Source organism: Emys orbicularis, chromosome 2, assembly GCF_028017835.1.
Source record: "Emys orbicularis isolate rEmyOrb1 chromosome 2, rEmyOrb1.hap1, whole genome shotgun sequence".
Lineage (NCBI taxonomy): Eukaryota > Metazoa > Chordata > Testudines > Emydidae > Emys > Emys orbicularis.
Genome location: NC_088684.1, coordinates 257669851 through 257692082, shown reverse-complemented (window position 1 = coordinate 257692082; position 22232 = coordinate 257669851). Strand labels below are relative to the sequence as shown.

Below are 22232 nucleotides of genomic sequence, written 5' to 3'. Positions count from 1 at the left end.
CAGCAGAGAATACACCCTCAGAAAGAAGGAAACTCTCTGCTGGTTATGTATGCCACCTCCGGGCCTTGCATCTGCCACCACTCCCAGATTCAGTGTAGGCTGCAGGGACAGAGTGAGGCTGACCTCTGATTTGCTACACCTATTCTCTACTGGTATAGGGTCCATTAAAGACTCTCTGTCAGTGGCCCAACTTAGAGATGTCTGGGAGCAGCTTCCATGAGTCCTTCCCAGTGGTACCCAAACCCTAATGTAAGAGAATATGGTAGTGTGAAGTTATGGGAATTGCTGCTGATTATCTGATTGGAACAGCTTTGGTCTAGGTCTGAAAAGTTTGTTTTAGAAATGAGAGCAAACTGGGGTTTAGTAGGACCATTAATTCTCTACGGAACTCATGTGAATCTGCATGCTAATTGCATAGAAAGAGCTTTATATAGAACTGAATCAATTGCCAGTGAGTTGTCAGTAAATGTATCTCCTGAGCCCCATGCTATTGACAGGCTAATGAAGTATCTTCTGAGATACAGAGCCATTGGCAAATCTTTCTCTAATTTCCTTCTCTCCCCACACCATCTAGGATTTTTTTTAACACTAGCTTTATGTTGCAAGTGCTGGGGGGTGGGGGGAGGGGCATGCTTCAGCTGCCAGTGGTAGCCAGCTGTTTGCCACCCAATGTGCATAGTGTGGACCATAGCAAACAGATCAGAGTGGTGTTGTGTGTTTCAGGGTACCAATCTCTCATGCTGAAAGTTAACGGAAACATTTTAGAGGAAACCCTAGATTCAGAGGCCCGCATATATCACCTCTGCAACGTTCAAAAAATCCATGCAACTGGAGTCTTGCAATTCTTCACCTGGGACTGCAGCGGTGCAGCTGGATCTCCATTGTTAGTTTTCCTACCTTCCTAGTTAGATGATGCAATGTAAGATATTGTTTCAAATCTATGTTCCCTTTCCACTCCCCCAAGATCAAAAGGCACCATTACATCATTTTGTATTAATCTTTGACACTTTCAGAATATCCAGAGGAGTCTTATGATTGAATAAGCTAGTTCCTATCTTCTACATTCCACATCTTCCCCCATTACCCGAGTATGCATAGGTACCAACAATGTAGGATGTGAACGCTGCTTCCTTTAATGGCGATAAGATGCTCAGCAAGAGCAGACTGTGTTGATGCACATTAGCCCACCTTGTAACAGCAACTGCTTTGGTTAATGAATACAGTGAGTTTACTGGTGTATCACTGTTTCTGGTAATGGCTATAAAAAGGGGATGCATTCTATCCATGTTTCAAATTTGCAGTCCACAGCACATTTAACTAAACCCTGGCTAGATGTCAATATACTACAATATTTTTTTTAATGTTTTGTGGACTTTTATAGACAATATACCTATCTGGCTGCATGAAAACTGCATATCAGTGACTTTGCCTAGACAATTTAAATAATGATGAGCATGGTACTTGGTATCATAAAGAGGTGCTTGTTTTTCTAGTTTTCAAAAAATGCCTGAGTTGTTAACACTAATTACAAAACAATTTATTATGAAATATGTATGTTAACTGTGAACAATCTAGAAAACAATATCTTTGCACTTCCTGAGCCATTTTATTCAGTAGTTTAAGTGAAATACAAATTCTCAGTGATTTCCAGGAAAATTATACTGAGATATTATCTCTGTAAAATGTTTTCTTTTTATATAATGTGCAGACTGCATTTTCTTCCTTCGAGTGTAGTGTTGCTCCTCCATAATATGCCAAGTCCTGAACTCACTGAAGTCAATGGCAGAACTTCTATTGATTTTATTGGAAGCAGAATCAAGCCTATTGTTCACCATCACTGCATCTAAATGAAAGCTTGGGAAGGAGAGCCGCACATTGAGGATATTAGGCTTTGAAACCAGGTTGATAGAGACCCAGGAAGTCAGAAGTATCAGATGGTGCCAGAGTTTTGTTCCACTGTAGTCTTCTCCATAGCCATCCACAAAGAGTGAAGATTTTAAAATTGGGCAAGGTCTTTAATGTTAAATGAGCAAAGGTTTAACCAGTGCTTGTTAGAGGGTGGTCAGCATCTTGTTCTTATGGAGTGGGACATATTTAACAGTTCACATCATCAATGGACCAAAGTCTTCTCAGCTGGCTTTCACCAGCTGTAATGGCTATGGGCTCATCTTGCCTGGTCATGCTCTTCATCTCCTCAAATTCATCTAGGACTGTTGAAAATGAAATCAGGTGAAATGCTGCCAGCAAAGCCTCTTATTAATTATTTGTTATGATTTGTTAGCTCAAAGGGAGCACAGTCCTTTTCTCAAAATGCTTACGATCTATAAATATTGTATGTCTACTCGTCTTCTGATACTGTTCCCATTTGTGGCCAAGTTTGTTTTGAGAACCGCGCTCTAAAGAAAGGATGATGTAAACAGGAAAAGGTAAATATCAGAACAATGTGTTGTGCTATCTCAATAACTGGTGCAGTTTGCTGATTGCTCAATTACATTTTAACAGTATGATCTCAGTAATGAAGAGCTGACTAGTAAGTATAGTTTGGTATAATTCCCCAAGTACTCTTGAAATATAACACAGCAAGAAAGTGTATAATGAAAAATAATGGAGAGGTAGCTGGGGGCTTACCTTATGATCTGTGTTCATTACAATAAATGACATTTTCACTGCAGTGTTACCATAAAGATTATTGGCTGCTGTGTAACGTGGGTCTCTCCTGAATAGAACAGCTTTGTCTGCATAGTGTTAGCCATGGAAAAAAACACTAAAGATCTGCTTAATTTATTAATAATTTTCCATATATTAATGGTGTACTGCTCTGGTCAAAATTATTGATAGGAAAATGGAGATGCGCTTTCCTTATAGCCAGTTGTTTCATGATCCAGTGGTAATCAGTATGTGTGTCACCATCTCTGATGCCCCACAACTCCAAATATGCATCTGGAAGGTCCATAGACTAGTAATTAGCTCTCCATGAGCAAGGAGTCATTGACCTCTGTCTTGCAGAATTGTAGGGTTTTCAGTGTGAGGAAATATGTGATGTGGGAAAAGTTTGAGTGAGCAGGTTTGAGTTTGAGATGAGAATTACCAAGGGACTAAAAACTGAATCTTAACAATACTTACTTTTATTTCAGTATATTTAATTTAAAAAAAAAAGCCTATTCCACTATTTAGGCACCATGCCATCAGTTAAGAATACATTTAAAAATTCCATCCAGCAGGCAGCACCCAGTTAGTAAACACCTCTCGCCAATGCTCTTCCTCCACATAGCCCATAAACCCTAAAAGCAAACAAACAAAATCCCCACACTAATCTGCCTCGCTCTCCCCAAGCACCTGCTCACAAAGATGGGTTTCGCCATGGGTCTTGGAGATCAATGTACTTGGGCTGTTTTGGACCAATGGCATGGAGTTAAAGGGTCACTGCTGGGAACCTGACGAAAGGATTTCATGAGAGAGACAACAAAAGTCCATTTTTGCATTGCTAAAGCAGCCTGGTTGGAAAAAAATCAATCCAAAAGGGAAACCCTCTGGTTTCCCCACTCTTCCTTCTCCCATAGAACTGGAGTGTGGGGGGAGAAAAATGGTTGCCTTTCTGAAAGATGAGCTTTAGCTAGACACAAGTTGTTGGGCTTAATCAGGGGCAACTGGGTGAAATGTATTGTCCTGTGACATGCATGGGATCAGAGTAGATGATCTTAGTCCCTTCTGGCCTTAAACTCTATGAATCTATGAAGCGTTCACCTCTGCCACCAAGGTCACAGGCAAAGTGGGATCCCTAATTCCACCCACTGACATGGAACCCCTTAGTTGCGGTTAGATGATCTTGATAGAAGCACTTATAGCGTTAGACACACGTTTCCCTGGAGGGAGCAGTTTGAAGCAGCTCAGCAGAGATGGGGCTCATGGCCAGTAATACCAGTATGTGTTCTAGGAAGCCTATATAAACCTGCACTACCCTGACCTTTGCTTGCATACAGCTATTCATTCCAAACACATGAATCAGTGGGGCCACTACTTTCTACATAAGAATGGCCATACTGGGTCAGACCAAAGGTTAATCTAGCCCAGTATCCTGTCTTCCAACAGTGACCATTTTTACCAAAAACTGTATGAAGAACCTTGAAATCAGTTGCTGAAACATTTAAGAAAAAACATATAATTATTGGTTTTAAATTAAAAGGGCTTAACATGAACAGCAGCATTAATGTAAGGGGGGGATTAAAGAAGACTGTTTTTTACTAGGTCAGGGAAGGTCTGAATATGTTTTATGTATTTTTGCTCACTGTTTGTCCAGGGTTAGTTTGAGAGCAGGCAGGTGTTTCTGATCTCAAGTCAGTGGCCCAGACTATAGTCCCAACCACATAAATCAGTGTAACAGTGCAGGGTGCAGCTTTATATACTGCATGCTCAGACAGTAAGGCACATACAAGACACAGGTGTGATGCTACAGATCACTTTGAGTAAACAAAACACACACTAGAGTGGTCACAAGCACTGTTTCCTGTAGATGCATTTTGCTCCACGGCCTGCACTGCCTCTTGCTAGAATAGCTGACCCCTCTGGCTCCTCCCATTCTCGTTCATCAGATTGGAGGATGCCACTTGCCCAAAAGGACATCTCAGCCCTTTCAGGCCTGTAGAGTTTGGGGGTGAAACCTCTATCTGGTGCCTAAACCCTTCTCCTAATCAAATGTGGATGGGAAAATACATTTTAAGCTGTGAAAGGGGGACATCTTTTAAGATTCCCACTGACGTCAATGGATATTCTCAGGAGTAAGGGCTTAGAGAAAAACCTCATTGAGTTTCTCCATTACTTGAATATTCTAAAATGAATGCAAGCATTCTACTAGGGAAGAGAGCAAGAGATGGAAGGGGTGGAGGACATAAATGATATGTACCCATAGTAAGATATTCACAGATTGGGAGACTGTCACTTGCTCCATGCAGAGACAGAATGAGATGTAAGGTGTTCCCTTACTCCACTGCTTGGGCAGCCTGCTTCACCAGCTTATACATGGACGGCAGAGCAGGCTTCACACAGCCTCTACTCCCTCTTCTCTCTGTGCAGAGCAGGATGGTGGCTGGCCAGCGGATGTGAACTGTCACAGATTGAGAAGTACCCTGGTGTTGGCCAGTAGCAGATTGCTTCCCTCATGAAGCATGGGGCGAACGAGGGAGTGAGTCATGATTCTGAATATCACAATTCTTTTCTTGGGCTATTGCAGTTACCTGCCCCTCCTCACTTGGAGATAGGAGCAATGTCTCTGTCTAGCCCATTGTTGCACATGTCTAAAGGATCTAAGCAAAATTTCCTATACAAATATTCCATGCTTTGAGAAAGATCTAAGATCCTGGGCCCAGTAATCAGGATTGCATAAGCAGCCCCTTGTGCCAGAATGGGATAGTCAATGGGACTCGGTATGAGCAATAAGGGCCACCATTGTGGATCCACTTGCAAACCTAGGGCCTAAATGAGTAATATTTTCTAATTATGATTCTTGCTTGTTCAAAATTGAGCTAGTTTGGGTCAGGCTACCTTACGTGGAGAAAGATAACCCTCTGCCCACAACCCCTTCTGGCATCCTTTTGACTATTCTGGATTTGTTGGGGGACATCTAGTCAGTGTCACAGACTTTCTAAATGAAATCTTAATTTAGGTTTCTGCTCACAGAACAGGAAGAGGAGCATTTTTTAAGTTTATAAGTGCATCCTGCTTCTTCATTTGATTGTTTTATAGAGATCCCCTTCATGCTTCTATTTTGCTGTACACACTGGCCAAGATTTTCAAGTGACTCCATTTTTGGGTGCCCAACCCAATACACCTTAAAGAGGCCCGATTTCTAAAGCATGGGTGCTCAGCAGTTTCAGAAAATGTCAGGGTGTGCTGAGCACCCATCTGCTGCAAATCAGGCCTCTTTAACACACAAAATCACTAGTCATTTTTGCAACTGTTGGTGTGTTTCTTTTTCTTTAAAGGGATTTTGTATAAGCTTCCAACAGTGCTCCTCTATCAAGGTGCCCATCTAAGGTATAGAATTGAAAAAGGTGTTATGCTCAGAGGGTATTAAAAGATGGCTTTTTTATTATAAAAGAATTGCAAAGCATCCTCTCGGAATTCTTTAACAAAAACGTTTAACTTCATTAACACAGAAAGATCAACTCGAGGAACTGTGGATAAAATCAGTCTTTCCCGAAGCTGCTGTTTCCAATTTACTTAAAATCACAGTCAGATTAAACATCACAAGCCAGTAAAAGTTTCCTTACCTACCTTACTAATGACACCTTATTAACTTACCGACGGTTATGGTGGATTCTCCATCACTGGAAAATTTTAGATCCAATTTGGCTCATTTTCTAAAATATATGCTGTAGTTCAACCATAGCTATTGAACTTGAAGCAGAAATTAATTCAGGAAAGTCCAAAGTTCTGAGTTAGCAGGAGGTCAGACTAGAGGATCACAATGGTCCCTTCTGGCCTTAAAGTGTATTATTAAAAAGTAACATTTTAGAAACCTAGTTTACTCTTCTTTTTATTTACTTTGTGCCTTTTGGTTTAGCTTGGACTGTGTAAATAGGCTAGTCGGTTTCACTTTTGTTTGTAGTTTAGAGTCAGAGGAATCTTGCCCACCTCAAAACCCAAATGAGACCCAACATTTTATAGAACCCATAATCAGCGTGTGTGTAATGTGCCTGGCCATGTGATGGCCTCATCATAAGCCAGGTGGAGAGCCTGCCGTCAAAATACAGTAACTCCTCGCTTAACGTTGTAGTTATGTTCCTGAAAAATGCGACTTTAAGCGAAACGATGTTAAGTGAATCCAATTTCCCCATAAGAATTAATGTAAACAGGGAGGGTTAGGTTCCAGGGAAATTTTTTTCACCAGACAAAAAACTATATATTATATAGATATACACACAGTATACGTTTTAAACAAACAATTGAACACTGTTCACAGCTATGATGATTGTGAAGCTTGGTTGAGGTGGTGAAGTTAGAGGGTGGAAGAGGGTGGGGTATTTCCCAGGGAATGCCTTACTGCTAAATGATGAACTAGCACTTGGCTGAGCCCTCAAGGGTTAACACGTTGTTAATGTAGCCTCTCATCAAGGCAGCACGAACAGGAGGGAGGGGAGATAGCATAGCAGACAGACACACACCTTGTGTGTGGGAGAGAGATGCACACTGCCCCTTTAAGTAAGCTGACCCACTCTTAAGTGCATTGTCTTTTTAAGAGGATCAGGAAGTTGCGACAGCAGCTGCTGCCCCAAGCTCTCTCTGTCTCTCTCTGTCCGTGTCGCTTCCCTGCTTTATGTGGAGAAAGGGTGCAGGGGGAGGAGAGAGGGGGACACCCTGACATTAGCCTCCCCCTGCACAGCAAGCAGGAGTCTCTGGGAGCAGCTCCAAGGCAGAGGGCAGGAGCAGCACATGGCAGTGGGGGGAGGGACAGCTGAACTGCCAATTGGTAGCCTGCTGGGTGGCTGCAGCACAGGGAATTTAGGGGAGCGGGGAGCTGATGGGGGGCTGCTGGTCCACCCTGGTTACAAGCCCCCACCAGCTAGCTCCAACGGGCTGCTCTTCCTGCAAGCAGGGGACAAAGCAGGCGGCTGCCAAACGACGTTAGAAGGGAGCACAACTTTAAACGAGCATGTTCACTAATTGATCAGCAACGTAACAATGTTAACCGGGACAGCTTTAAGTGAGGAGTTACTGTAAGCCAGTGGGCACTCGTCAAGGATGTGCGACATAGACTGAAGTTGACTTCAGCTGCTTCGCGGGTCATTAGAAAAGCCCCATTTAAAGAGATTGGCTACACAGTTGTCTGTCCTGTTCGAAACCGGTACAGGGATGACCACAGGTGACTTGCAAATCAAATCCTGGTGGACAGATGGTTGAGTTGGTGACAAGAAAGTGATTAATGACTGACCACTCATTGCACCAAGCAGATTCCACTGTCATGTCCTGTGGGGGCATAAATGACCATAAAGGGCGTCTAGAAGACAGGTGAGCTGGCAGGTGGTTGAAGGGTCCTGCGTATAAAAGCAGGTCGCTGTTCTCATAGCTCTTAGCCAGCAGCATGACAGAGGCCTTCTCACGGCAAATACAGGGTCATGCTAAGGTACTAAGTATTGGTAGCCATGGCAACAGAGTTGCCTGTAAAGCCCTAGTAGCAATACTCAGCTTTGTTAAGCTCTACAGTGACCAGCCTCATGTGAGCTGAGCGACAACAGACAAGAGCACAGTACTCTGCTGTTGAATAGCAAGGGCTGATGTTCTAAGTATCCAGGTGCTCCACCCCAGATCGAACCAGTCAATTATCTGAGCACGTTGTTTCAAGTGCTGACTTTGGCTGCCATCTTCCCTCAAGCGGTTGCAGTATATTAATGACCTATCCAATGTCACACTGCGGTAAAGTGGGTTTAGAGCATGCTGCAGGCGTTGGCTGTTGAGGAAAACTTTAAACTCGTGGCTTGCATTATGCAGATGAAATGCACTAGAAACCGTCTTGGAAAAGCTCAGCTGTGGGCACCATCGACTACAGTAGTCTGCCATGAGCTTCATATCATCATTTAAGACCTAGTCAATTTCTGAGAAGGACTGAGCTAGGTAGCTGCAGCAGATGTCCGCATAGATTAATGTGTGGGAGAGTGTAGCTGGCAGGTCAGTGATGTGCACATTGAACAGTATCAGTGAAAGAACTGAGCCTTGAGGAAGGCCATTGATCTGACACTTCCAAGAGCTACAGCAGTTGCCCATGTGTACTCTAAACCGCATATAGAACCATGGTTTGACAGCTCCCCACTATAGGCAATCTACCTGTTCCTTACTTGACAACCAAGCCACTGCAAGAAGGTGCAGGACAATGCATCTGCTACTCCCACTACCAGTTGAGGTTGCAGGATACCTGCATGCCATCACTGGTGCTGCGGTGAAGTACAGCTGCCAGGAGAGGGAGCCACATGGAGCAGCTACCATAAGGTGTTGGGAAATGGAAAAGAGTGATGGAGTAGAAAGACTGATGGATTTGGAGAAGGGAAGCGTATGGAATTGATGGACGTGTTTTGGTGGGGAAATTATTTTATCCAGGAAACATCATGTGTATCTGACTGAGATGAAACATCTTTGTGGGAGCCCTTTGTTATAATGTTGGCAGCACTTCATTGTTGCTTAGTGATATTAGCCAACCAATCCCAAAGCAGAAACACCACCACAAGACTTGTTTAACCAGCACAGCCTACGCTTTGAATATGCGCAGTGAACTGTTCTCTAACAAGCTGCATACCAAGAATTATTTGCTGAAGAAATTCACAAATAATTTCAAATAATGAATACATCTGACAATTCTGCCATCTGTTCTCAGAGCATTTGCAAACACAGGGGTGAACTAAATTAATTGAATAAGTGAATCTTTTTAAATTATTTGAACTGCCCTACTTAGAACACAGGAAATGCAGTTCACTTTGGAATGTGTGAGGAAACCAGATTTTCATATTACTTGTTCGTTTATTGTTAATTTAACAGTCACCTAATTAATAAACATAACAGTTATTGGTAAATTAACAAATTTTAAGACATTTTCAAAGTAGTTAAAAATTCCGTCTTTCACACACTGCAAAGGTGAACTGCATTCTCTGGATTTGTCTCCTTCCCAGTACAAGGGCTACCTTGAGGAAGCATTGGCAATGTAGCAGCTCCCACAGAGGGAAACGCCAGCCCCATTTGCAGCATGGAGTCCTGAAACAGTGGCAGGCAGGGCTAAAACCTGCTTGGGGGCTGGGGGAGAGAAATGTTGTTGTGTGTTCTTTTGAAGTAAATATTTAGCTACAGTATCTAAGGTATTAATTATAATAATCACTGCATACAAACTAGAGAAGCTAGCAGTGTATTTACACCAAGCAGCAGCATTTTGATTCTTTCATGTTTTTCTCACCTTTTATGATACGGTACCTGATGATAGTATTTCATCCAGGATTGTGTGTGACTGTGCATGTTCATGGCACTCTACATAAAAACCCCTATAGTTGTTCCTTCACCACACAGTGACAAAGCGATGCATTTTCCCATGGCTGTATTTTGGAATCTCTTTGGAAATGCTTAGGGCCCCAAATCTTTTACCTTAATGTGCTGTCCTCTAATGCCACATGTTTTTAGCCTTTAAAAAAACAATCTGCAACGAACACAGATCTACACATATTGTTGGGGGGGGGCAAGTCAGACTCTGACCCTTACTCTGAAATCAGCTGAGACTGGTCTCAAACTATTTAGATATTTCCTTTGTATGTTTAATACATTTTTGCTATGATTGTGCTTGTTCATTGTTCCCCTCTCTGCCTTTAGATGTAGTTTTTTAGTTATTGAGGGAGGTAACGTAGACTAGAAAGGGCGTGGGGGAAATTATTTTGATGGTGATTTTAAAAAAAAATATTTTACAGTATTTTCCAACTTTGTGAATTTTAAACAGTAATTATTTTTTAAACTTACAGATGTTAATAAGATTCAATGTTTTCACATTACATGCCTGTTAGTGCCTTTTAATTCATGCCTGTTAGTTAATGCTGTACATTGCAACATTTGGCAATTTGTAGTTTAATTTAGAAGGATCACCTACTTTCTTAAATGCTTAAGTAATGTAGCAAGCTGCAGTTATTGATTCTCTCTGAATTTATTACAAGAAAGCTGTATTCGCTCTTTCCTCTTGGGAATGCACCTCCTGAACTGCATGCTTGCTAGTGACAGCGTAGACCCCAGATCCATAACCAGAGACCTCGCCTAATATCCTTGCAACTGCTTAGGGAATTTTTATTAAGTAAAGGCATCATTAAAGAGGACACAATGATGAAGTTTAATGAGCATCTTTCTCACATGATATTGTTAGTTTTGCTGTAGCAGCTACAGTGCTCTTATTTGTTACTTCCAGTGGGGCAGATAGGAAATGCAGTGGGGTTTTGTGATATTTGTATATGTGGAAACAGTTGTGTTCACCAGAGATTGTTAAAACGTTTATTATATATATTACATATATATATAACAGTTGCTGCATGGGCTAATTACAAATGTCTGAAGTGTGTATTTGCAATCCAGATTTCATGCTTTAGTTTTAGCTTGCTGACAGAGATTTGGATGTAGAATTCCTCATAGAAATATAACATCCATGTAAACATATGATGTTACAGATTACCAGATGTAAAGCTGTGTGCCAGATTACTGATCAATTCCCATAGACAGTGGGCACCTTTAAACTCAACATTCCAAACCCTGGGTACTCACAGTATCATTATAATAGGTACCAAATCACTGCATGGATTGATTAAATGGAGCCCAGATCCATTCTAACCAAATGGAGTTTAATTTTCTTTTAATCCATATAGGTAGGCCCTCTGAATAGCCCAGTTCAGTAGCTTTGAGTGGGGAGCCATGAGTGGCTTCTGGTGGTATTCCTTAAACCCACTGAAAATTATGAACATCTGGGGCCCAGTTCTATCTTCACTGACTTCAGTGGAGTTTCCCTAGTATACGAGAAGGCAAAATTGTGTCCCAAATGTATTGTTAGGTTGAGGTGTACGTGTACCCATTTATTCTTTTTGCACGTTGTTGTTGTTACACCAGGGATATGGGCCTCCTTGTATTGGGTATTGTACAAACACAGAAAAGAGACCGTCCCTACCCTGGAGAGTTGATACAATCTGAAGATGTCTGATCCTGGTTCTCCCTGTGCATAGAGGACTAGTTAGTTTGATAGTTTTCAAGGAGTATATCTTGAGCTGCGATAGCAATGTGCAACTGAAACTTACTTGAAACTTCTCCAAGGAACCCACCAACTGAGTAATTTAACTCTGCTAAGGAAGCTTTAGGTTCACACAAGAAAGGGCACAAGGAATGTCTTATGAAAGGGAAAGCTTACAAGTTAAGCTAAGGTACTACTACTAATTTAATACTCCCACACATAGCGGAAGGGAGAAGAAAGATGTTACAACTGAATTGAGTTTTTCTGTTTTCGTGACAAATGAGCAAAAAGAATGTTGCCCAGTTACACCTTTGACAAAATTCCATTGTTTATACTAACACTGTCAGAATCCAGCCTCTCCGTAGCAGAAACATGCATGAAACACACACGCACGCGCACACATCCTTACCTCAGGGGAACCCCCACTAATCCACATTCTGCCAATCTGCAAACTTCAAAATTTGTGCCAAAAAGGCAGTCTTTCTCCACTTCTCAGCAGCTAGTTTATAGGCCACAAGCTGTACTACAAGACATTTCATAGTGTTATGAGATATTGTCATGTATATTAAATGACACTACAATTGTCAGTTCTCAAAAGAGAGAAAATGCATTTTGTGATAAACAATATGAATAATATATGTTCATTTACTTCTGATTTGCCAAATGCATTAATTTGCGGTGTCTCCCCCAGTTATTAGTGAGTTTCTTCTGTGCAACATGCCAGAAACCAGTTCAGATACTTAACAAAAAGTGTATACAGATTCCTAACACTACAGCCTTCCCACTATACAAGAAAAAGGAAAAAAGTGAAATAACTCCAGCAGTGCCATTCAGAAAAGAAAAATACACATCAGACGTTCCCAAAGCACAGAAAATGTGGACTCCAGTGTCCACCCCCACAAAAATTCACATGCAACACTTGAAAATACCACTGATTTCCCCTCCAGAAACCCCGCCTGGGAAACGCATGGAAAACTTACTTCAGCAGTCTCCCAGCTTTCCTCTCCCTTCTCCAAGCCCTAAGAGTCCTCCTTCCTCCTCTTCTGACCCCACAGCTCTAAAGCCCCTCCTCCCCCCAACCTTGAACCAATGTCAGTTGATGGAAGAAGCTGTGAGGGCAGGATAGGGTGAAGAGAAAGCTGTGCAGTGATGCTCCTAGACCCCTGTATCCCCTTCTGCTTCTTAGTGCCTATAGTGAGAAAAGCACTTTCTGGTTGTTTTGGGGCTCAGATCCAGGGATTCTGTTTAAATTCAACCCTGCGAGGGCCCAGTGTTGAGTTTCTCAATATTCAGATTGTATGCTCTTTGGGTTTGTACAGCACCTAGCGCAGTCGGGCCCCTTTCTTGGTTAGTCCTTAGACACTACTATAATAAACGGGATTAAAAGTAATGTATGAAAAATGTTCATATTCCACTCCAAGGTCATGTTAAAATTTCTTTAGCGTCAGAAATCAAGCTTAAATAATAAAACAGTATATAGCTATAAACATAGTATATAGTAAAACATAGTATATGTGTTTGCAGATTTGAGCATGTATTTCCATGTATCAGCTGGTAACTTTTCAACATCATAAAATTGTTGTTAATGTGCTTCAAATGATCAGCTGCATGTAGCCACAGAAGAGTCAGCTCTTTCATTTTTATCTTGGAGTGTCTCCTGACAAGAGTATCTCCTTCCATTCAAATTTCAATTCACACACAGCACTGGATAGCTTAAGATTGAAAGTAAAACAAGTTTCTTAACAAAAGGAGATAGGATTTTAAGTGAGTTCAAGTATGAGGGATAAAATTAGAAATGGTTACAAGCAAATAAAAGAGAATATCACTTTCTAGAGACCAAGACTTAACAAAACTACAGTCTTGCTTCAAGGTAAGATTTTTACCATACTACTTTCCAGCAAGAAGCTGGCCACCCTCTGGTCAGAAGCTCCCACAAAGTCCATCGTGCCCAGTTCCTTGGTCGTCTTTGGTGAAAGACAACTTGGGATTCTTTGCCCCTCTCTTTTATGGTCCAGTGAACCTTTGAAATGGATGCTTCTGAAGGCAAGCCCCAAAGTAAAGTTAATTCAAGCTGTGAGGAAGTAAGACATGGAGACTGCTAGTAAAAGAAATTCCACGCTGCTTTATTTCCCCCAGTGCTGTTTGCTGAAATGCAAATGAACTGCTGTTTGACATGTGATTGCGAATTGACTCTGATGACACCTAGCTGGAGGTGTCAGCCTGTCCTTTGACTGGGAGAAACCGGTTTACCCACTCCGCAGACTCGTCTAGTAAACGCAGTTCAGTTCCACATTTTCTTCATATTTTTATGATTTCTCAGGCATTTACCATGCATACACCACACAAGAATATTAATGATCAGTGTGGTGTTAGTTTTCCAATGATACCTTCCATGATACGTATCAGATACACTGTATGACATTAATGAATTGGGGGTACATTTTACTGGTCAGGCCAGCTGAAACTCTCTAACATTATACCAGTGAGCATCTTTCATTAGGATGCTCTTAGCTTCATTCTGGGAATATGTGACCCTATCACTTACCATAGTGCCATTCATTCTGTTCATGGGAAATGTCACTGAAGGTAACTTTGAGTTAAGGAGCACATGTTAATTTCAAAAAGTTAGTGTCAAACTTGGTTGGCAATCTGATAGCCACTGAGACAGCAGAGTGATACTGAGGTATTATTAGGGGACACCTTTCAGAGGGATTTCAGTAGTGTCATCGTTCCATGTGTTTGTACAACTAGATGGGTCGTGTCTAAACTACCAACTTAATTACTGTGGTGGCTGTTGTGCACACTACCCTCCTTCTGTCGGTGATGCGCATCCTCACAAGGAGCGCTTCCACCAACTGAAAAGGGGCAGTGGGGGGGGGAGCTGAGCACCAGGGCTCAGCCCCCCACATCTGGAAGTCCAACTGCCCCCCTGGACTTCTCACCTTCCCACTCCCAGAGAGCCACACCCGAAGTCCGGTCAGCTGCCGTGCTCCAGGCGGGAAGCGGGATCCTGGGGGTATGGGGGCAGCAAGGCTCCCAGCAGGGAGTCCGGGTGGCAGCCCAAGCAGGGAGCCTAGGTGGCAGCCCGGCTTGGAGCAGAGACCCAGCAGCAGCCCAGGTGGGGAGCCAGGAGCTGACTTTCTTGTCAATTTCACGGCTCCAGTGGAGACATGAAATTGACAAGAATGACAGCCAATGTAAGGAACACAGTATCTACACAGAGGTTGCATGACCATAACTACACCGACATAAGCCCTACGCCTCTCGTGGAGGTGGAGTTGTTATGTCAGTGTAGTAGGGCACTTACATCCGCAGGAGCAAGGCTGTAGTGTAGATACTGACATATTTAGGTTGATACAAGCTGCCTTATGTCAACCTAACTCTGTAGTGTGACCAAGCCTTAGAGAAAGCAAAGCTCAGGATACTTTCCCCTCTAGACACACTGTCATCCCCTCAGAAAATGTCTCTAAAAAGCAGTTTGTGTCAATAAGGGAAGTTAAATTTGAGCTGTATTTATTTTGAGTAGGCTTTCAATGTAGCTTAATCAGGATTATTCATAAATTATCTGTTAATTATCTGATGTTTAGTTAAATCTTCTCTGACATTGTCTATTAAGCTTTGCCGCGAATGCTAGCCATCTTAATTGTTGGATACTTTGTCAACATTTAATCAGTGGTACTTATTAATGTGGCACTGATGTGTTGGTAGCTATCCCACTACTATCAATCATGTGTGAACAGACAGAGAAGACTCTGACACCATTGCTCTCTGTCACATTATCAAGCCCTTGGGTTTTCTGGTTAGGTGTGATGCTCACTGTGCCGTAAATGGGTACTCTATCTCTCCAGTTCAACCCAATTTTTGTCACTGTTAACTTAAATACACATACTCTGAGCCTTTATTCCATAACTGTGCTATATAAAGGTTGCCATTTTCTGAAGGCAAAACTGATTTTTGCCTTTACGGTTTTTAAACTCCGTTTTTCCTAGTGTTAACCTCCTGATGAGTCAAAGAAAACTAATGTTTTCACCTGTACTGCAGCTTAAAGTCTAATATGAATTTCAAGCATATACAGATAAAATAAACTAATGACCCTCTGCTTTCTTGAGCTTCAGTAACTAAATGTATTGTGTAATATGCAGTTGGTTGAAAGCCCATATGTTATGATGGTATCACAAATGTTTTTGTCTCATTTCTTTGCAGTCTCTATGGCAGACACATGCAGGCAAACCCCGAACCTCCAAAGAAGAACAATGATAAGTCAAAGAAGATCAGTCGTAAACCTCTGGCAGCAAAGAACAAATAAGTCACTGGCATGTGCCAGCGTTTTTAAGGCTTTTTTTCTTCTTTTTTTCCTGCATGTGCCTAAAATATTTCTAAATGTTTACTGAAGAAATGCTGTTACTCATTTTATAAGAAAGCAAAGACTCTCTTCAATCAACAACAATCTGCCAAATGCACTGCTTTTAAGACCTTGCTTAAGGAATACAATATTATACATTCTCCTAATTACTACTAAAACCATGTAGCCAATTAGTATATCACTGTCAGACACCATTTTTAACTTTTATATTTATATGTATATGAAAAACAATATGAAATATTTTCTGTTCACATATATCACATGTCCTGTTATGCTTTATTATAAGTTTTCCTGCACAAGTACATAAATTAGTTATACATCATATAATATTACAAGTGATTTTAATAAAATCTTTATTTGTATTGTGTTGCATTCTTCAGTAGAATTTAAAAAAATAAGGTAATGTTCTTGGGAAATATACGTAGCCTAGTTTCCTGTTACTTATTTTCATTTTTAGTTGTACTATGGCATTTTGTCTGTGATACAAGTTAGTTAAAATGTAAAGCCTTCTGTCTAAGAAGTGATATATTTTAATCAGTTTCACTTTTTTCTCATATCGGTGTGTGTCACTTTTTTCCATTGAAGATTGGTTTTAAATTGGGGAGAGGGGAGACAAAAAAACATTATCTCTATGAAGGGATGCCAGCTGCCAAACACTATATTTGGAAGAAAACGTTCTCATTTGAAGAAATTGTTGTTTCTGCCAGTGGCTAGTTTAAATACATTTTTTGGAGTTTTCTCTTTAAAAAATAAGTGATTTTTTTTTTTTTTTAATCTCAGTGTTGAAATTGCTTGGATTGAAGGACTGTTGTAAATAGCTTTTGAATATGTCAGAGGAGTTATATTTATCTGTGCAAAACCTGCACCACACCCAAGACCAGAAGCTGCAGTTGTGCAGTGATTAAGGCTAGGTCTACACTACCCGCCTGAATCGGCGGGTAGAAATCGATCTCTTGGGGATCGACTTATTGCGTCTCGTCAGGACGCGACAATCGATCCCCGAATCGATGCGCTTACTCCACCAGCGGAGGTGGGAGTAAGCGCCATTGACTGGGAGCCGCGGCAGTCGATTTTACCGCCGTCCTCACAACAGGGTAAGTCGGATCTGATACGTCTAATTCAGCTACGCTATTCGCGTAGCTGAATTTGCGTATCTTAAATCGACCCCCCCCCTGTAGTGTAGATGTAGCCTAAGCAACCCATTGTTTAACATCTGAAATAGCATGAGAGCTCATTGAGGGGAAAAAAACCTTACACAGTGATTTCTGTTAGAAGGGCAAAAGCTAAATGGAAAGTGCATGGAGAGGATCATATTTTCATAATAGGATCGCTGGCGTCAGGACCTTCCTTACCCCTAGGTTTCCTCTCTCCTGAATTTCAGACCTAAGCAACCAATTGCAGCCTTTCTGATGTCATCCAGACAGCAAGCAGGAAATCATGCCCAGACTCCTGAGATATGGGATTTGCATTAAATAAAAAAAGTACACAGTTCAAATGTCTTACATTATAAATGATTTACTATATAAAACAGTCTATATCTGATGACTGTATATCAACACCACTGTAATAAAGGCCTGTTCTTGGGTCTTTTGGGGGATGAGAAGAGGAAGTTGCTGTGTGTGTGTGTGTGTGTACGTACACAGAACTTTTACCTTTTTGTCCCTTTCTTCCATAGACAGTTGTTAAAAAGTTTAGGCTCAAATGTTCATAGATTACAAGGCCAGAACTCCATAGATGACAGGGAGCATTGTAATCATCTAATATGACCTCCCGGATAACACAGACAATAGGACTTCCCAAAATTAATTCCTGTTTAAACTAGACAATATATTTTAGAAACATCCAATCTTCATTTGAAAATTGCCAGTGATGGAAAATCCACCACCCACTGTGGTAAATTGTTCCAATGGTTAGCTATCCTCTCTGTTAAAAAATAATGTCTTATCCCATGTGAATTTTCTAGCTTCAGCTTTCAGCCATTAGCTCTGGTTAAACCTTTGTCTGCTAGATTGAGGAGCCCGCTTATCACATTTCTGTTCCCCGTCAGTACTTACAGAGTGTGGTCATCACCCCCATCAAATTTCTCTTTCTTAAGGTACGCAGATGGAGCTCCATCGAGTCTTCAGTGTAGAGTCTTACAAATGTGGATGCCAAAGTTCAGCACCTAAATCCTTATTCAGGCATCTACAAAGGTGGCCTGATTTTCAGGACCCTGAAAAATTTAGTGGGGCAGAAAGATGGGGAAACAGAGGATTTTGGTGAGGAAAAGGGGGAGTGAAGGGTCTAGGGATGAATGAGTCTGCAAGCGTGAAGGGAGGGAAGAGTGAATGAAAGGAGTAGACATTAGAAAGCTAGAGAGAATCCTGATGGGAAAAGTATTAAACTGAAGAGGGAGGCAGACTGGGAAAAGAGCTTTCTTGAAGAGCAAGGAAAGATGAAAAAAGAGATCTGAGAGAGTAAGTAAAGCTGAAATATAAAAAGCGTTACAAACAGGAAACAAGACAGAAAAAGATGAAAATATCCCCAGAGATACACAGCGAAAGGAGGGAAACGGGGGAAGAAAAGAGAAATTAGAGAGGAGATAGTACTGTCATTCTTTTTATTTTTAAACGGTGCCAACATCTTAGAGCAAAATATCCAATAGCTTGAATTTGAACTATGTCTGGATTGTGTGTATGTTCTATATAGTGTTTGCTAATTAAAGGTTTGCTTTATTTTACTAGGTTAAATTTATTGCACCATGTCATTCTAAGAATTGGAAAATACTGCATCTTGTTACAAAGTCAGGCAGGGTTTCTCTCTTCTGTTTGTACAGTGCCCAGCACAATGGGTCCTTTGGAAGTTAACAGAATATAAATATTTGCTACCAAGATATGACTATTTCTGTTTTAATAGCAATACCGGTCTATCCAGATGCTTGTCCTACTTTGCCATTGCCGCCACCCACACATGTTGATTCTATTTTCATATGATATCCTGGAAACTGCTTTCAGGATGCCGAAAATGACCTTTGGCATCCACATTTTTGGAATAAACAATCAGTCTTGTGTTATAACCACAGAATGTCAAAGACATCTGCTTAGATAGAGTAGAACCTGTTCTGGGTTTCCCAGGAGCAGGCCAGTGGAACGAGAGGTGAGTGTGATGAATAGGTTTTGGAGTGAAGACACAAGCCAAGGGTAGGCACTATCAAAGGTGTCATTTTGCTGACAGTGAGCGTTAACCACCTTTGTTCTGTGTTTCATGATAAACTCCTTCTGACATCGAAGTACTAAAAAAATCCTCCCCTCAGAAAAATATGCCTTTAGAATCATAAATCATGTAGTTCAGTCACCTGCACTGGGGCAGGACTAAGGGTTATCTAGACCAAACCTGACAGCTGTTTGTCTAACCTGTTCTCAAAAACCACCGGTGATGGAGATTCCACAAATCTCCCTAGTTAATTTGTTCCAGTGCTTCGCTAGCCTTACAGTTAGGAAGTTTTTCCCAATGTCTAACTTAAATCTCCTTTGCTGTGATTTAAGCCTATTACTTCTTGTTCTGTCCTCAGTGGATAAGGAGAACAATTTATCACTCTCCTCTTTATAACAACTTTTTTCATACGTAAAGACTGTTATCATGTCCCCTCTTCAGGCTTCTCTTCTCCAAACTAAAGAAACCCAATTTTTGCAGTCTTTCCTTGTATGTCATGTATTCTAGACCTTTAATCATTTTTGTTGTCCTCCTCTGGACTTACTCCAATTTGTCCACATCTTTCCCATAGTGTGGTACCCAGTGTGATGTTATACTCCATATTCTTTATGGAAATATGCTTATGATATGTATATGACATAACTGAGATGTACTTTATGCAAAATGACTCATGTAAGATATCATTGGAAAGGTTACGATTTACTGAATGTGATTATCCAATTTGTACGCATGTAACATTTCTGTATCTGAAGTTACAGATACGTGGTCAATATTCCTATTTCAAAGGGTATGTCTTCACTAGCAACGTTAAAGCGCTGCTGCGGCAGCACTTTAATGTGGCTGTGTAGTCGCGGCACCAGCGCTCTCTCAATGCTATAAAAAAACACCTCCACGAGGGGAATAGCTTCCAGCGCTGGGAGCACAGGCACTTTACAGCGCTGAAACTTGCAGCGCTTGGGGGATGTTTTTTCACACCCTTGAGCGAGAAAGTTGCAGCACTGTAAAGTGCCAGTGTAGTCTAGCCCAAATGTGCTACTTTGGGTATCACCCACAACTAGTCCTTCAGATACAACAATGAAAAAGCCAGACAGGGCTGATGGCCATTAGCAAAGACAATGGACTGTGAAAGGGCTTAGTCATCCTGTGGCCGCTCCAGACCGTGTGCGAGTAATGGCTGCCACAGCCCTGCAGAGCCATGGGTCTCTCACCTGGTACTGGACCCACCCATTGGAAGGCCGGTGTTTTTCCACTGGAAGACAAAGGGTTCACGCCATACACAAGAGCTATATAAGGCAGGGGAGTGACATCATCATGGTTCTCTGCCTCACCACTCACAGAGACACCGAAAACCACCTGGAAGCAAGAACTGAACTGAGGGGAGGAGGGTTGAGCCGGAGCTAGAAGGGCGTCTGGCTTGTGAGTAGTACCTGAAGTCTCAAGCTGCAGGCCAGCGCAGCTGCCTTTCGAGACTCTCTAATCTGCCTGTGACAATATTTAGGGTGAGAAATTACTATTTGTAGCCAATTCTTTTAGTGAATCGAACTTAGTTTGCATGTTTTGTTTTATTTGCTTAGCAAACAACAAAGCAGATTACTATCTTTTTAACCACTTAAAAATCTGCCTTTTGTAGTTAATAAAATTTGTTTTGTTTATTATTAAACCCAGTTTATGTAATTTCTAACTGGGGGGCAAGAAGTGCGTATCTCTTCACATTGAAGAAGAGGATGAAATGTTATGAGTGTGCGCTGTGCAGATTTTTCTATACAGTGCAAAACAATATACTTTGGGGTTTAATCTCTCAAAAGGGGTGTGCAGCTGAGTGCTGGGTAAGCCTTTTCACACACAGCTGATTTCAGTCTGGCGTGTGTGTGCGTGTGTGCACCCCAAAAAGCCGGAGAGCCTGATTCAGCAAAACGGAAAGGGAATCCAGGCTGGTGGAGCAAGAGAGACTCATCAGTTAAACCCCAGTACATCAGGTGGCATCCCGCATGGGGGGCTCCACCCTGTCACACCCAGAACTGAACACACTGCTCCAGCTGAGGCCTTATCATTAAGGCTACATTTTAGTCACGGGTATTTTTAGTAAAAGTCATGGGCAGTAAACAAAATTTCATGGCCCGTGACCTGTCCATGACTTTTACTAAAAATTCCAGTGAATAAAACTTGTGTGGGGGCTGAGGGAGGGTGCGGGGGAGGCTGGCAGGGCTAGCAGGCTCCTTACCTGGCTCCGTGCCTCCCCCCAAGCAGCAGCAGAAGTTGGGGGGGAGGGGGAAGGTGGTTGGGGCATGGGATGAGGTGAGGCGGGCTCTGGGCGGTGCTTACCCAGGGGGTTCCCCGGAAGCCGCGACATCCCCCTCGCTCAGCTGCTAAGCAGAGGTGTAGCCAGGCAGCTCTGCGCGCTGCCTCTTCCCGAGCGCTGGCTTTGCAGCTCCCATTGGTCGGGAACCGCGGCCAATGAGAGCTGCAGAGGTCATGGAAAGTCACAGAATCCGTGACTTCCATGATCTCCGTAACAAACCCGCAGCCTTACTCATCATTGCTGAGTAGTGTGGGAGAATTATTTCTCGTATCTTGCTTCCAACACTCCTGCTAATATATCCCAGAATGATGTTTGCTTCTTCTTTTTTTTTGCAACAGTATCAGATTGTTGACCTCTCTTTAGTTTGTGATCCACTGTAGCCCCCGGATTCTTTTCTGCAGTACTCCTTCCTAGGCAGTCATTTCCCATTTTGTATGTGTGCAGTTGGTTACTGTGCACTTGTTGCTGTTGTCAGTCCTCTTTTTAAATGTGTGCTCTTGTTTTTTGTATCAGTAATTTGTGACCCTATAAAAGTGTCCCAATTTTTTTTATTTTGAACATATGGTTGCCCTTACACTTATTGGAAGCACAAGAGTCTTTATTTTGGTTTTTCCCAGGTCTTGCATATTAAGGAAATGTAGCTGTAGCATCTG

At 41.9% G+C, this 22232-nt stretch overlaps 1 protein-coding gene across 2 annotated transcripts in view; it reads left to right on the top strand.

The window, feature by feature from the left end:
* Window positions 1-16450, top strand: part of RSU1 (Ras suppressor protein 1) — a 184624-nt gene extending 168174 nt beyond the window's left edge. For both annotated transcript variants that reach the window (XM_065398975.1, XM_065398977.1), the window contains one exon: window positions 15929-16450. In XM_065398975.1, coding sequence (XP_065255047.1) covers window positions 15929-16031 — 103 coding nt within the window. In that variant the 3' untranslated portion in view covers window positions 16032-16450. The remainder of the gene's footprint in view (window positions 1-15928) is intronic.
* The last annotated feature ends 5782 nt before the right edge of the window (window positions 16451-22232 follow it).